General features: G+C 41.1%; 1 protein-coding gene across 2 annotated transcripts in view; it reads left to right on the top strand.

Moving 5' to 3' along the window:
* Positions 1 to 11,833, top strand: part of LOC139449948 (gamma-aminobutyric acid receptor subunit gamma-2-like) — a 102,414-nt gene extending 90,581 nt beyond the window's left edge. For both annotated transcript variants that reach the window (XM_071231560.1, XM_071231559.1), the window contains 3 exons: positions 1,115 to 1,267; positions 2,001 to 2,209; positions 11,276 to 11,833. In XM_071231560.1, the coding sequence (XP_071087661.1) occupies positions 1,115 to 1,267; positions 2,001 to 2,209; positions 11,276 to 11,587 (674 nt within the window). In that variant the 3' untranslated portion in view covers positions 11,588 to 11,833. The remainder of the gene's footprint in view (positions 1 to 1,114; positions 1,268 to 2,000; positions 2,210 to 11,275) is intronic.
* The last annotated feature ends 782 nt before the right edge of the window (positions 11,834 to 12,615 follow it).

Below are 12,615 nucleotides of genomic sequence, written 5' to 3'. Positions count from 1 at the left end.
CACCGAAGTGGTAAACGTCTGAGACCTGCATCATTTCGGGGTTTCCTCCCACATTAAGCTGACACGCCGTGATATAACTGGAATACTGTTAAAAGCGGCGTTAAACTCACTCACTCACTCACTTGAACATGTTCTATCAATTTCCACTATGACGTAGTTTACATTATTAAACAATGACTAATGTTGATAGAATTTAAAATTGAATTTCGTAAAAAACAACAACAACAACAAAAAAAACGTGACAGTTTTCAATCGTAATAGTATATATGTTTATCAAGTTAACCATTATGGGGGTGTATACTGATCCTAGTTTTACACTACGGAGATAAACAATACTTAAAAGAGGAACACGAAATATGTAAACTATTAGATTATGATATCGCCCACAAATGGAGTAAAACTATGACAATGGTGAGTGTGAGTATTCGAGTGCGTATGCGTGCGTGCGCGTCTCTGTGTGTGTTTGCTGTTTAACGCCGCACTTGGCAATTGTCCAGTAACATAACGCCGACCTGTAAATATCCGCATCTGGGCTAAACAATCCATTGATTGATATTGCGAGCAAAGATCCACGTCGTCGGGGTACGGTGACACGCTATCAACCAAGTCATCGAGTCTGACCACCTACATTGTAAGTCATTTAGTCGCCTCTTACGATCGGCATTGATTACTGGGGACCTATTCTAATCCCTACGGTGGTATAGGCGATGTGTAGACAATGAAACCTTGATATTCTGGAATTTCCGCTTTCCGGGTGATTAATGCTAGAAATATATAAACAAATAGATACAAGGGACAAATCTCTGTTAATCAGGTCATTTGTAAACTTAGATGATGTCATTGAAAAGGTATGTCTGTATTATCGGGGTTTCGCTGTACATCTGCATTCAATAGAATAGTTTTCCGGTATTAAAATGAAATTAGTAAAAGAAGCATTTTTGAAGTATAGGGGCCATTATCGTGACGCTCTTGTGCTAAAAGCGGCTCGGAAGTTGAATGCTACACATATTTCCGAAACCAGCTGGATATACTTGCACTCTCCATGATATCATTCTTCTCGTAGGAAATTAACTGTACCAACTTAGAAAGTCACATTAACACATTTTCATTTCAGGGAAATTTTCTATTCTGGGAGTTGACATACATATGCATCGCCATATTGGATTTTACATCCTTCAGACTTACCTCCCTTGCTACCTGATTACCTCCCTTTCGTGGATATCATTTTGGATCAATAGTGACGCTGCACCAGCGAGAGTCTTGCTCGGTAAGAAGATGTATCATTACAACAGTGTGTTCCTATGTCTATATACCATTAGATAATTAGGGCGGTATGGTATCCTACTGGTTAAAGCGTTAGTTCGTCATGCCGAAGGACCGGGTTCGATTTCCTACAGGGGTATTATGTGTAACGACCATTTTTGGCGTTCCCCGCGATATTGCTTGAATATGTGTATGGGGGGAGGGTTGTGGTGTAACTAAATATTTCAGCATGCCCATACATTCACGAATAAATCGCAATGGCTTACATCGAGGTAATAAGGCAAAGAAGATTTAAAGATTTAAAGATTCTTGTATACATACGTCCTTTACGTAAATGTCACTTGTTTAACGTTTGTTATTTCCATGAAATGTATTTATTATTATGTTGTAACTGAAATGTATAATCGTATGGTAGGTTCCAGTAAGTGTTATCCTTTCGTCAAAACGTTTTGACTTTCTCAGTGCAGTATGTCAAATACAAATATGTTAGCTTTCGAATTGAAAAATATCAGACCTAGATGCCATATTTGCGTTGCACGGTCTGTACATGTGCGTCCATTAGTCTTGCCACGATCCGCTAAATTCACGGGTTTGAATCCCAATTTCGACATTTGGCATGTAGGGCTTCTCTTCCACATGGAAGATATCACACAGTTCTTATAGACAAGATGTCTACATCCACAAATCACAATCCTTTATTTGCCAGAGCGTGACATATATACCGGATCTTTTTCCAGGGGTGACAACGATCCTGAGCACCGCCGCTATTGGAATGACTGTTAGGGAAGGGTTGCCCAGAGTGCCATATGCCACGGCTTTAGACATTTTCCTCAACGTATGCCTAGTGTATGAGATGGCAGCCCTGATCGAGTATGCAGCGGTCAACTACTTCATTACAATATGCTCCAAACTTAATGCACCGCCCGAAGAAGACGAAGAGGAAATTGTAAGTGAATAAAATCAGTTCCATAGCCTTTTTTGTACGTAGATACACATATACTTTGGATTTGTGTCAATGTAGATGGCATGCTTTATACATTTCCTTTTTTACTATTTTACTTCTAGTCCTTTATTTGACATTTGATATTCCATGCCATGTTTGAGTCGTCATATTATGACAACCAGATGCTGCAGTAAGAAAGCATAGAACAGAAGATTACAGACCAGATTTCTAGGTACATAATTTTCTTGCCATTTTTCTACTGAGCAACTCCCAGATCTGTCAGTTGCCGCTGGCTTGTGCTTCGAATCCAATATACACCAGGGGTATGATCCTTAGTCTGTACGGGCACATCCGAGTTGTAAGGTTTCATCAAAATGGTAAACTTATAGGACGCAAGTGACTTTGGTCAATTCCCTGATAAAACGGCTGATCCGAATAGTGACGTCATCCCAGCTCATGGGATATGAGAACCAGAGAAGTTTATAATATCTATATTCAGACGTTTCTTGACATTGAAACATGCAAATCTCCAAACTGCCAAAGATTTATGTATACTGTTATTTTGGGTTTTTTTGTGAAGTAAGCTGTTTCATGTTCCCTGTGTGTTCAATAAAATGTTCAAGATACCCATCGGCTGATTGTCTCGTTTGACGTATATAAAAACAACGCCATTGCCTTAAGGGGCTATATACTTGGTACTCTGTCACGAGAAATGACACAGTTAGCAAATAAAATGGAAACTTAATTGTTATCGAGACACACTAATTACTGTTGCATCGAGACCCCACGTGGGGATTCCGGGATTCCGGGTCCCTAGCAACCTGTGCTGGTAGTGAGAGGCGACACAGTGGATCGGGTGGTTAGGCCTCTGACTTAGTTGTTTGCGTGTCATCTTACCCCGACGGCGTGGGTCGTTGCTGATAATATCAATCATTTCATTATCTAATACAGACTCGATTATATAGCTGTACTTTTAATGATTGCGGTGTGTAACAAAACACACAGACCCTTCAGTAATTTGAGTCTTGCAAACCATAAGGTTGCGCCGGCTCGTGTATTCGTGGGTCAGCGAGGAAAGAAGAAGGTCCGTTGAACCAACAGGTGGTTAGAAATGCAGTCATCACACTCAGCATGTTTATTTCTTAACGTCGCACTCAGCAATATTGCATTCTATATGACGGCGGCCTGTAAATATCGAGTCTGGACCAGACAATCCAATAATTGACATCATGAGCCTCGATCCACGCAAAAGGGATACGATGACATGCGTCAACCACCTTCAGCGGGCCTGTCCACCCGATCCCGTTAGTCGCCTCTTACGACAGGCATAGTCGCCTTTTACGACAAACATGCGTTGCTCAAGACCTTTACTATTCCGAATCTTCTCGGGTCTCTTATTCGGAGGGGAGTGAACATAATTTTGTCAAACGCCGTATTCAGCAATAGTCCGACTAAATCGTGGCGTTGAATAGAGTTACAATCGGGCAACCAGTGAGAGAAGCACAGTACAATCGCATTAAAGTCAGATAGTGTTCGGAACTGGTACGCCAAAGATCTGAGGACATACCACTACATATCACGTCAGAAAGACCTTTCTCGAATTTGACTAACATTAAAATGAAATGAATCTGCCCGCGAGTACACAGCCCGTGTTTGGATGCGAGACGAATCGGCTGGTAGCTGCATATTACAATGGCTGCAGAGATAAACTTGCTTAACAATAAGCAATAAATGCTTTAAATAAAGAAACCAGGATAAATCACATGCTTAGATTACCTCAATCTTATTTATATCTATTTAATATTTTTTATTACGTGTTTGAATCCTTATCTATCGTGTAGTTCTGGAAAATTCTGGAATGACTAATGGATGGCCCAGATTGTAAGGCAGTACTTCCCATAGGCTATGAAAATTCTCTTCCGTTACAAATGTTTATTCCATTGTAGCGAGAGAGAGACGATGTCTTGCATTCGGAATCAGTCGTACAGCCCGTAGCTGTCGTTCGGAATGCCCCGTGTTAACCTTTTCGAGGTTGAACGAATAAAATGCACATGCGCACCTGTACTTTTGCGATATCATAAGCGACGGTTGGTCGGAGGACAGGTCGTTCTGACGTGACCTGTAATGGGATGTCCTCAGATCTTTGTGCAGCGGTAGGGGACATATAAACTCACGGGCAAAAGAAACGCTGGTTCTATAAACGTAGACACAGTTTTGATCAAAACCTAAAACCATGATTCGATACCATATGAAAACATTCTGCCAAACGCACCAATTATTTCCTAGGGGTCGTGGCGAATCTGCAGCGCGTGATTTTCGGAGAAATACGTTTTTTCCCTCTTTTTGTGCACAGAAACCTTCTGTAGCATTGAATCGTTTAGGTTTCACCAACAAGAATGCCACGTTTGACGTCTGAGCAGCGAGAGAGAGCAATAGGAATGTGGCAGATGGATGAAACTCAGACCAGAGTTGCAGAAATCATGAACTGTCACAAAACCACCATCGAGAGACTGGTGAAACGTTTTAGAGATACTGGCCGGACATCAGACAAACCACGAAGTGGAAGACCACGAGTAACCACGCCCAACGAAGACCGCTATTTGCGTATGTTGCACCTACGTATCAGATTCCTCACTGTGACGTCATCAGCACAAAATACTTTCCAACACACCGTCAGCAGAAGGACTGTAGCCCGACGTCTCCACCATGTTGGTTTGAGAGCTTATCGACCTTTGAGGGGAATGACCTTGACCCGACAACATGGACTCAACAGATTGAGTTGGGCTCGTACAGTGCAACGCTGGCAAAGACGACATTGGGACAGAGTGCTGTTTACCGATGAGAGTAGGTTCCAGGTTTTCAGTGCTGACGGCCGATTGCGAGTTTACCGGCGTAGAGTCGAACGTACGTCACGTTGCTGCGTTCAGGAAGTGCACCCCCATGGCGTTGGCAGTGTGATGATCTGGGGCGGTATTTGCGGTGACACCAAGACCGACCTGGTGGTTATAAATGGTAACCTCAACGCTAACGGCTATATCAACCAGGTCCTTACACCAGCCGTACTTCCATTCCTGCAGAATAATCCCAGAACGGTGTTGCAACAGGATAACGCCACTCCACATTCTGCACGTGTTACAAGAGACTTTTTGAATGCAAGCAACATACAAGTTCTCCCGTGGCCAGCCCGATCCCCTGACATGAATCCAATAGAACACCTCTGGGACCATCTTGGGAGACGTATTCGGCAACGTCAGCATCCCCAACATAACAGACAGACCTTGACGCAGGCACTGCAAGAAGAGTGGCATCTCATCCCTCCAGCTATTGTGAGGAGACTGGTAACATCAGTACGACGTCGTGTCAGGGAGTGCATACGTGCTAGAGGTGGACACACTCGATATTGACGATTAAATGTGATTTTCAGGTGTGTTATTGTTTGACAACAAGAAAAAGAACATGATCGAATTATGGACATTCAAACATCTCTTCCAAAAATGCTCATAATTCCTGAATATATCATCATGTGGCTGTCAGAGTTCGTAAACCTGATGTCTATTGTTGTTTCTGTAAAATAAAATGATATCTGTCTGAATTTTTCATATGTCTTTATTAGATGCGAATATTAGAAGCCAGCGTTTCTTTTGCCCGTGAGTTTACATCTGATTTTAATAAGGTTGGTGAAAGCAGGGGCAAGTATCCACGACATGGGACACGATGACACGCAATCAGCGAGTCAGCCGACCAAAACATCCAAACGACTCTTATAAAGATAGTCGAGTGAGTGAGTTGGGTTTAACGCCGCTTTAACAGTATTCCTGTTATATCGCGGCGTGTGAGCTTAATGTGGGAGGAAGGCCCGAAGTGATACAGGTCTCAGACGTTTACCATTTCAGTGAAACCAACGAACATGGATATGGTGTTGACAAACCAAGAAACGTAATTTTGGCGAACCGGGAGTCGAACCCACAATCTTAGGTGTCTGGCTTACCCAATGGACGCAACTCTGCACAGCGAATCGCGGCGACTTAGATTTAACTAATTAATTGTTTCTCACATGCCGAAGTTAAACAATTGCACTCGCAACGTTACGCTGGTGTAAATCCCACTGAGACACCAACTTTCTCCATCAGCATGTTGAAGGTTTTCATCAGGATAGGTTAACCGTGAGAAATTGATCATAACGTGTTAGAACACAATGATAGGGTGCGGGTTGTTCAGCCGCCTAAGCGTCGCAATTATCTTTGCAGAGTTGCGTTCCTTAAGCGTACCAGTAGCCTATGCCCGTCGGTTCAAACCCATATTCGCCCTGATTATGATTCTAGGTTTGTCAGCACCATACCCGTGCCCGTATTTAAAGCGTGCATCTTAGCAGCCTTTGCATCCACATCCAGCTGAAACGCCGTTATATAACTTCTTTGAGAGGCATTTAGAAGTTGGGATTCTAAGTAAAAAAGGATAAGATATATGAATGAACAACTTAGGAGCTCCTAATTGTGATAAAGAAGTTGTTGATCCATATATCTTATACCTTACTTGCCGTTATATCACTGAAATTTTGTAACGTTTCAAATTTGCGATAAACAAACTCACTCACTAGAGCGGGGGTTAAGGTTTCATAATTCTTAGAAACTCTTCGAATAAGTGCAGTTCCCTTTTTTGTCCGGGCACGCGAGGAAATCATATCTATGAAATTTCAGCTGGGAGAGAAGTGTCTCGCCATACCTAGTGGTAACATAATTATCGATTTTGTCCACACGAAAGGAATGCGATGTTGGTTAAGTTTTTTATGGGATTGAAAGGACGTAACTCATCCCGTTCCTCGTGTATGCTTACAAGTGAAATAACAGACTTGTCAAACATATAAAATTCCTTCACTAACTATTGGAAACAGCATGACACAGAACGATATCACCAATTTTGTTAAAAGGAAATATTGGAATTCTCTGGGTTCCATCATTGTCAATGCAATCATGCGACGTAATGTAATTTTTGCATCACAGAAAATTGGGACAGCTTTTTATCAATTTTCCATGCAAACAGATGCGAACACAAGCCACATACGTGGATCGAGTTCGTTGCAGTCAACCAATTTATCCATTATGTCAAACATGACATGTACCACAATTCCCTTGGAACAAAATATAAGAGTTTAGGTCGTAGCTTCTATCACATTTGGTTGTTTGGAAGCACACGAGTCAGGGGAGCTCATACGATCTTGGTAAGGGCGTCGTCCTGAGTTAGACGTTTCAGAACTTACTGCTGTTGATCTCGATAAGTAAGGCTCTTACATGTCTATAGTGTACATTGTCATTGTCATTTGACTGAGAGAGCGAGTTGGTTTCAACGACGTTTAGAACCGTATTTCAGTTTGATCAAACGTGTCAACACGAAGTAAAGAAGGTCTTAGACGTTTTATACTTTATCGTTAAGCATTTAGAAGCTATAGTTTCAATGACGACAAGGTTCAATAGAAGCATCCATCCAACGTCCTTATTCTTTGAGTCAACTCTTGTCTTTGATGGACACTGTGAGGACATCACTGGAATCATGCTGACAAACCAAAACATTCTAACGAGGGCGAATTTAATTGGACCATTTTCTTTGGGACGTGTAACGCATGACGACAGATGAGTCAACTTGAAGGCCTGAATATTTGGCATAAGCATACTCTTGTGGTTGCATTAATGGAAGTGGATCTTTTAAAGATGGAAAATTAAACTAGACTCCTTCCTCCGTACCTACACTCGACTTGGGGTGACATAGAAACATATGTAACTAGACGAATTATTTGATAGGCATTAAGAGATATAACAAGACGTTATGGAACTTTGAATTCTTTATGAGGATATCTGGAGGAGTGTGGTACCATAGGCATATGCCTTATATTAACAGCTGCATATAGAGATATGGGTACCGCATATTTGAAAACTCCGACCAGTAGAAATGCAGATATATTTTGATAGAAACTTTCGATTCTTGAAAGCTACAAATGTGTACAGAACAATCACTTTTCAAACTGGAGGAGATTAGCAGACCATGAAAGTTAAACACAAATTTAAGTATTAGACAATGTGTTTTATCTGTTCGTTCGTCTATGATAGGATCAAATATCAGATGATTCGAATAAGCGTTGTCTAAGATACACCACCCACAGTGCATGCAAGGAACCAGTTTTACAAACAGCATGTAATGTGCTTTATTGCCCTTGCCGTTTGTCTGCTAAACTGGTCACCGGTATCGATTGTTTCCACAAATCTTCAATCCGAGGTGTTATTATCGCAGTGAAGATTTGGTGGAGCAATTCCAGTGTGAAAAAGCAATATGTATGTGTCTAGTAAACTCATTCTCCACTACTTCAGACGAAGGGCTCTCAGAATGATGATCTCATAATGACAATGTCTGCTACGGGACACTACAGACCATTTACTGTGGATGTCTGAATATGCTTCTGATGAAATATGATGGAGTATTACAAAAAGTTTGATATCGGCTCTTCAACGATGAAGATGGACTAAGAGGTGTAGCAAAACGTCCCTGGTCTGTTTATGTCTCTGGATACTTTGATAAAAATGCTAAAGGAAAGGGTGATACATTATATATTTCACTCATGACACTATTTGGTTTCAAATTGCTTTCATGAGAGTCTCACAAATGCATTCGGAAAATGTTTAGAGGAAAACGACTTGAAGTTCATTTCATAGACATTTATATTAATATAAGAAATGTAGAATTTTGCTTTAATGTATTGCGACCTGAGAGTATACATAATTTTATTATAAATATAATACATGCTTGTATTTGTATTTCTCGTCACGATATGGCTGAAATATTGCCGATGTGACGTAAAGCATTAACTCACACAGTCATTAGTATTTGCATTCACCGAACAACGAAACATCCACTCATCCCTTTTGCACATCCCACATCATATCCTGATTTTATGATGTTTTTTTCATTCATTCTCCAACAGTCATCGATGACACTCATGATTTAGAAGGTGCAAGTGTGATATTGTTACTTTTGGCACAGTTAATCGGATTGGGAAACACGACCTGAAAAAGGTGTGCCGTCTGCCAGCAGAAGTCTAATCTAATGAAGAAATAGTGTACACTGTATGTAGAAGAAGCTTGAAAGTATCATATTTATGGTTACAGCTAATGCAAGTTCAACAACGAATAAAAAAACTCGCACGGCTATGAAAAGGAATATGACGTTACTCTCGCTCATTTTTAGATGCATAAAGATTCAGATTTAAATCTATGCATAAAGAATGACAAAACACTCTATACAAGACCGTTTGATAAGAGGGGTGACTTCAACTTTCATATAGTCAAGTTTCCTTTCATTTCGAGCATTATTTCATCTTCCCGATGCAAGGGAGTTAACTGACTGTAAAGTCCAGTTTCCACCCTTGCCAAACTAGGCTGAAATTTCTAGTAGCGCCAATAGTGGCTATAAGGAGTTATGTCCCTGCTATGTCCCTCCTATTGACCAATCATATTCAACCTCTGATATCACTTGCATTTGCTTCAAACAATAAGGTGGCGCCAGATCTGATCGATAAGGTGAGGTCAGGTCAGGTGAAATGGGGTTTAACGTCGCGTCCAAGATTATTGCACTTATATAGCGACGTGTATGTACGTGTGTGTGTTTGTGTGGCTGCTTGTACTAGTCCGGACTGCTGCCTATTTATAGTGCTAGCTCACTGAGATATCATGCTGCAGTTTAACATGAATACGTGACTCAGACACAGTATACTGACTCCGAGCCGACCAGTCCTTGTTTTAGCCCCTTAATGCCTAGCGCCAGACAGGGTAACAACAACTACCATCTTTTAACGTCTTTTGGTACCGGATCGAAACCCGGACCTTCCGCTTTCCGGGCGGACGCTCTACCATTAGACCACGGAGGCAGTCTCTGATTGATCTGTGATGTAATATGACGGGCCTTACTTCGCGAAGTGCATCAAATCACTTGAGCACCTTGATTAAAAACATGAAAAGGTTTGGAAGATATCTGTTGACGCTAAGTTGACGGTACACATGCTTTGTAAATCCTGCAATCGACCGAATTCTGCACGTCAGTTTATGAACCGGAAGTTGATTTCGGTACGCGATTTTGATTGGACTATGCATAGACTCATTAGTTTCGCCAAAATGTAACTCCATAAATACCAGCCTTGTTCTGGACTTTTATAGGCAGTGAACTCCCTTGCCTCGGGAAGATGGCAATATTCCAGCAAGTCCAGCATTTGGTGTTTACATTTCATAATCGAACATGCTCTTTCAACCAAGATTTCCAAGAGCGTCATACGACTCTTACTCAGAAGTTGTTTGATCAAGGTTACAAGATACAAGAGCTCAGTAAAGCTTTCAAAACGTTTTATGGTAGACATGTTGAGGACACTTCCAAATTTGACGCATCAATGACAAACAAATGTCCGATGCAATGTTGTTTACATGTACCATATGTTCCCGTGTTATTTCAGGTGAACAAGTGACTTGCCTTTGTGTGCATAGATTTCTATTGAATATGGAAAGGGTTTTGAGGCTTTTATTTATCTACAATACAATGACATAATCGTAGAATGGCTTACTTCATTTGTTTCACAACTGAAAAGGGCCGGTCTGGTAGCCTGATGGTTAAAGCGTTCGCTCGTCACGTCGAAGCCCCGGGTTCGTTCGATTTCTGACATGGGTACAATGTGTGAAGCTCATTTCTGGTGTCCCTGGCCGTGATATTGCTGGAATATTGCTAAAAGCGGCGTAAAACCATACTCACTCACTCACTGAAAAAAAGTGAAGAATTTGTCTTCAGCTACTAGAATTAGCCAAACCCAAATTTTTCACTAAAAGCCAATTAAATTTTCAAGATATCTTTTACACGAATACGAGAATCGTATCGCCGAATTGCAACCTTTCTCCAATATAAACAGCGAAACAATGGATAGTTGGCACTGAGGTATTTATGAGCTGTGACAAAAAGTCAAGAAGACCTCAGATCCCCGTATCCGATTTTATTTAACCAATCACATTTCAGCACACACTCACCTTTGTCTCATAATTTCAGGTGCCGCCGCCACCTCAAAGAAAAGCTATCTACGTGAACGAGACGGATGAACGGGAAAGGGAGATTCTGATAGAGGGGGACGAATACATCGAAATGGAGACGTCTCGGTACAACAACAGTTGCTGCGCAAGTTCCTGGCGTTGTTTGATTGGCAGCAGTAACTATAGACCAGCAAAGTGCGAACTAAATGATTACGAACCCGGGACCAACGTGAACCGTATAGACAAGACAGCTAGGATAATGTTTCCAGGATCATTTATTATTTTAAACTCTCTATATTGGATAGGATATCTTTACTTGATGGAAAGCTGACGATTTTCACTTTTCTCTTGTTTCAAAAAGTTGGTTGCTAGTTCGTTACCTTTGTCGTTATGTTATTATCTGGCATCTAATGTCCCCTCCGTTAGTGTTTACTGAATGCATGGCATTACAAATCTTGAACATATTTAAAACTTTTCTTTCTGTTCTATTTTGCTTGTAATTTCACATTTTGGGTGAAAAGTGAAACAGCTTAAAAGGCAACGTTGTATAGAAGGAAGGTTGATGTATTATGCAATAAAAGACATGTCTTGTAAATAAACACAATGTTCACAACTTAGGACTTGTTTTTCTGGGGACACGTCATCGCATTAACATGTTACCACCACATTTCAGCTCAGGTGGGACTACTAGAAATGTCGTCTAGAAAATGTTTATGTCATTAATACACTCCAGCCTCTTTCACTGGTGAGTCAAATTAAGGAATTCTTTTCAAACAAATGCGAAGTAAATCTCCAACTTTCATTGTGTGGGGTAGTCGAGGCAGTCCATTCCTGTCACCAATTTCGACTTGATTTCTCAGGAGGATCCATCTGTACATTGTGCATTTCCATGAGACTTCTTGTCATTGATCCACAGACCCTAATGATAAGAGCAAGGGTTAAAGGAACACTTCGCCAAATACCCAATCTAGCAAATCCCCTTTTCCAAATTGACAACAAGCGGTAATGAGCTTAATTCCTCTACTTTTTTCAATGAGGTATTTCTGGAGAAGAGCCTATTCCGCCAGTGGTTATTCATCTGTATATTTTGACGGTTCCAGCATGGCTGTGGGACCTTGAGTAGTGAAATTGGCATCCAAGGCCAAATGGTCTTGGTCGTTCTGTCAAGCTGTAGCGTTGGATCCTGAGCTGTCAGGGGAATACACTGATTAAGGATATTGTTGGTGAATTCGTTAGGACCATGATGTCAGACAGGTTTACTGGGGTTTTGACTCTCTGGAAAAGATAAATGAACTTCTGTATTGAGGCCTTCGATTAGACGGTATTGCGATATTTGATTGTAAAGATTCACTTTATAGT

The sequence above is a fragment of the Haliotis cracherodii genome, unplaced genomic scaffold (genome assembly GCF_022045235.1).
Source record: "Haliotis cracherodii isolate W230 unplaced genomic scaffold, xgHalCrac1.p SCAF_8, whole genome shotgun sequence".
Lineage (NCBI taxonomy): Eukaryota > Metazoa > Mollusca > Gastropoda > Lepetellida > Haliotidae > Haliotis > Haliotis cracherodii.
Note: the sequence above shows the minus strand (reverse complement) of the source record. Positions and strands in the feature narration are given on the sequence as shown.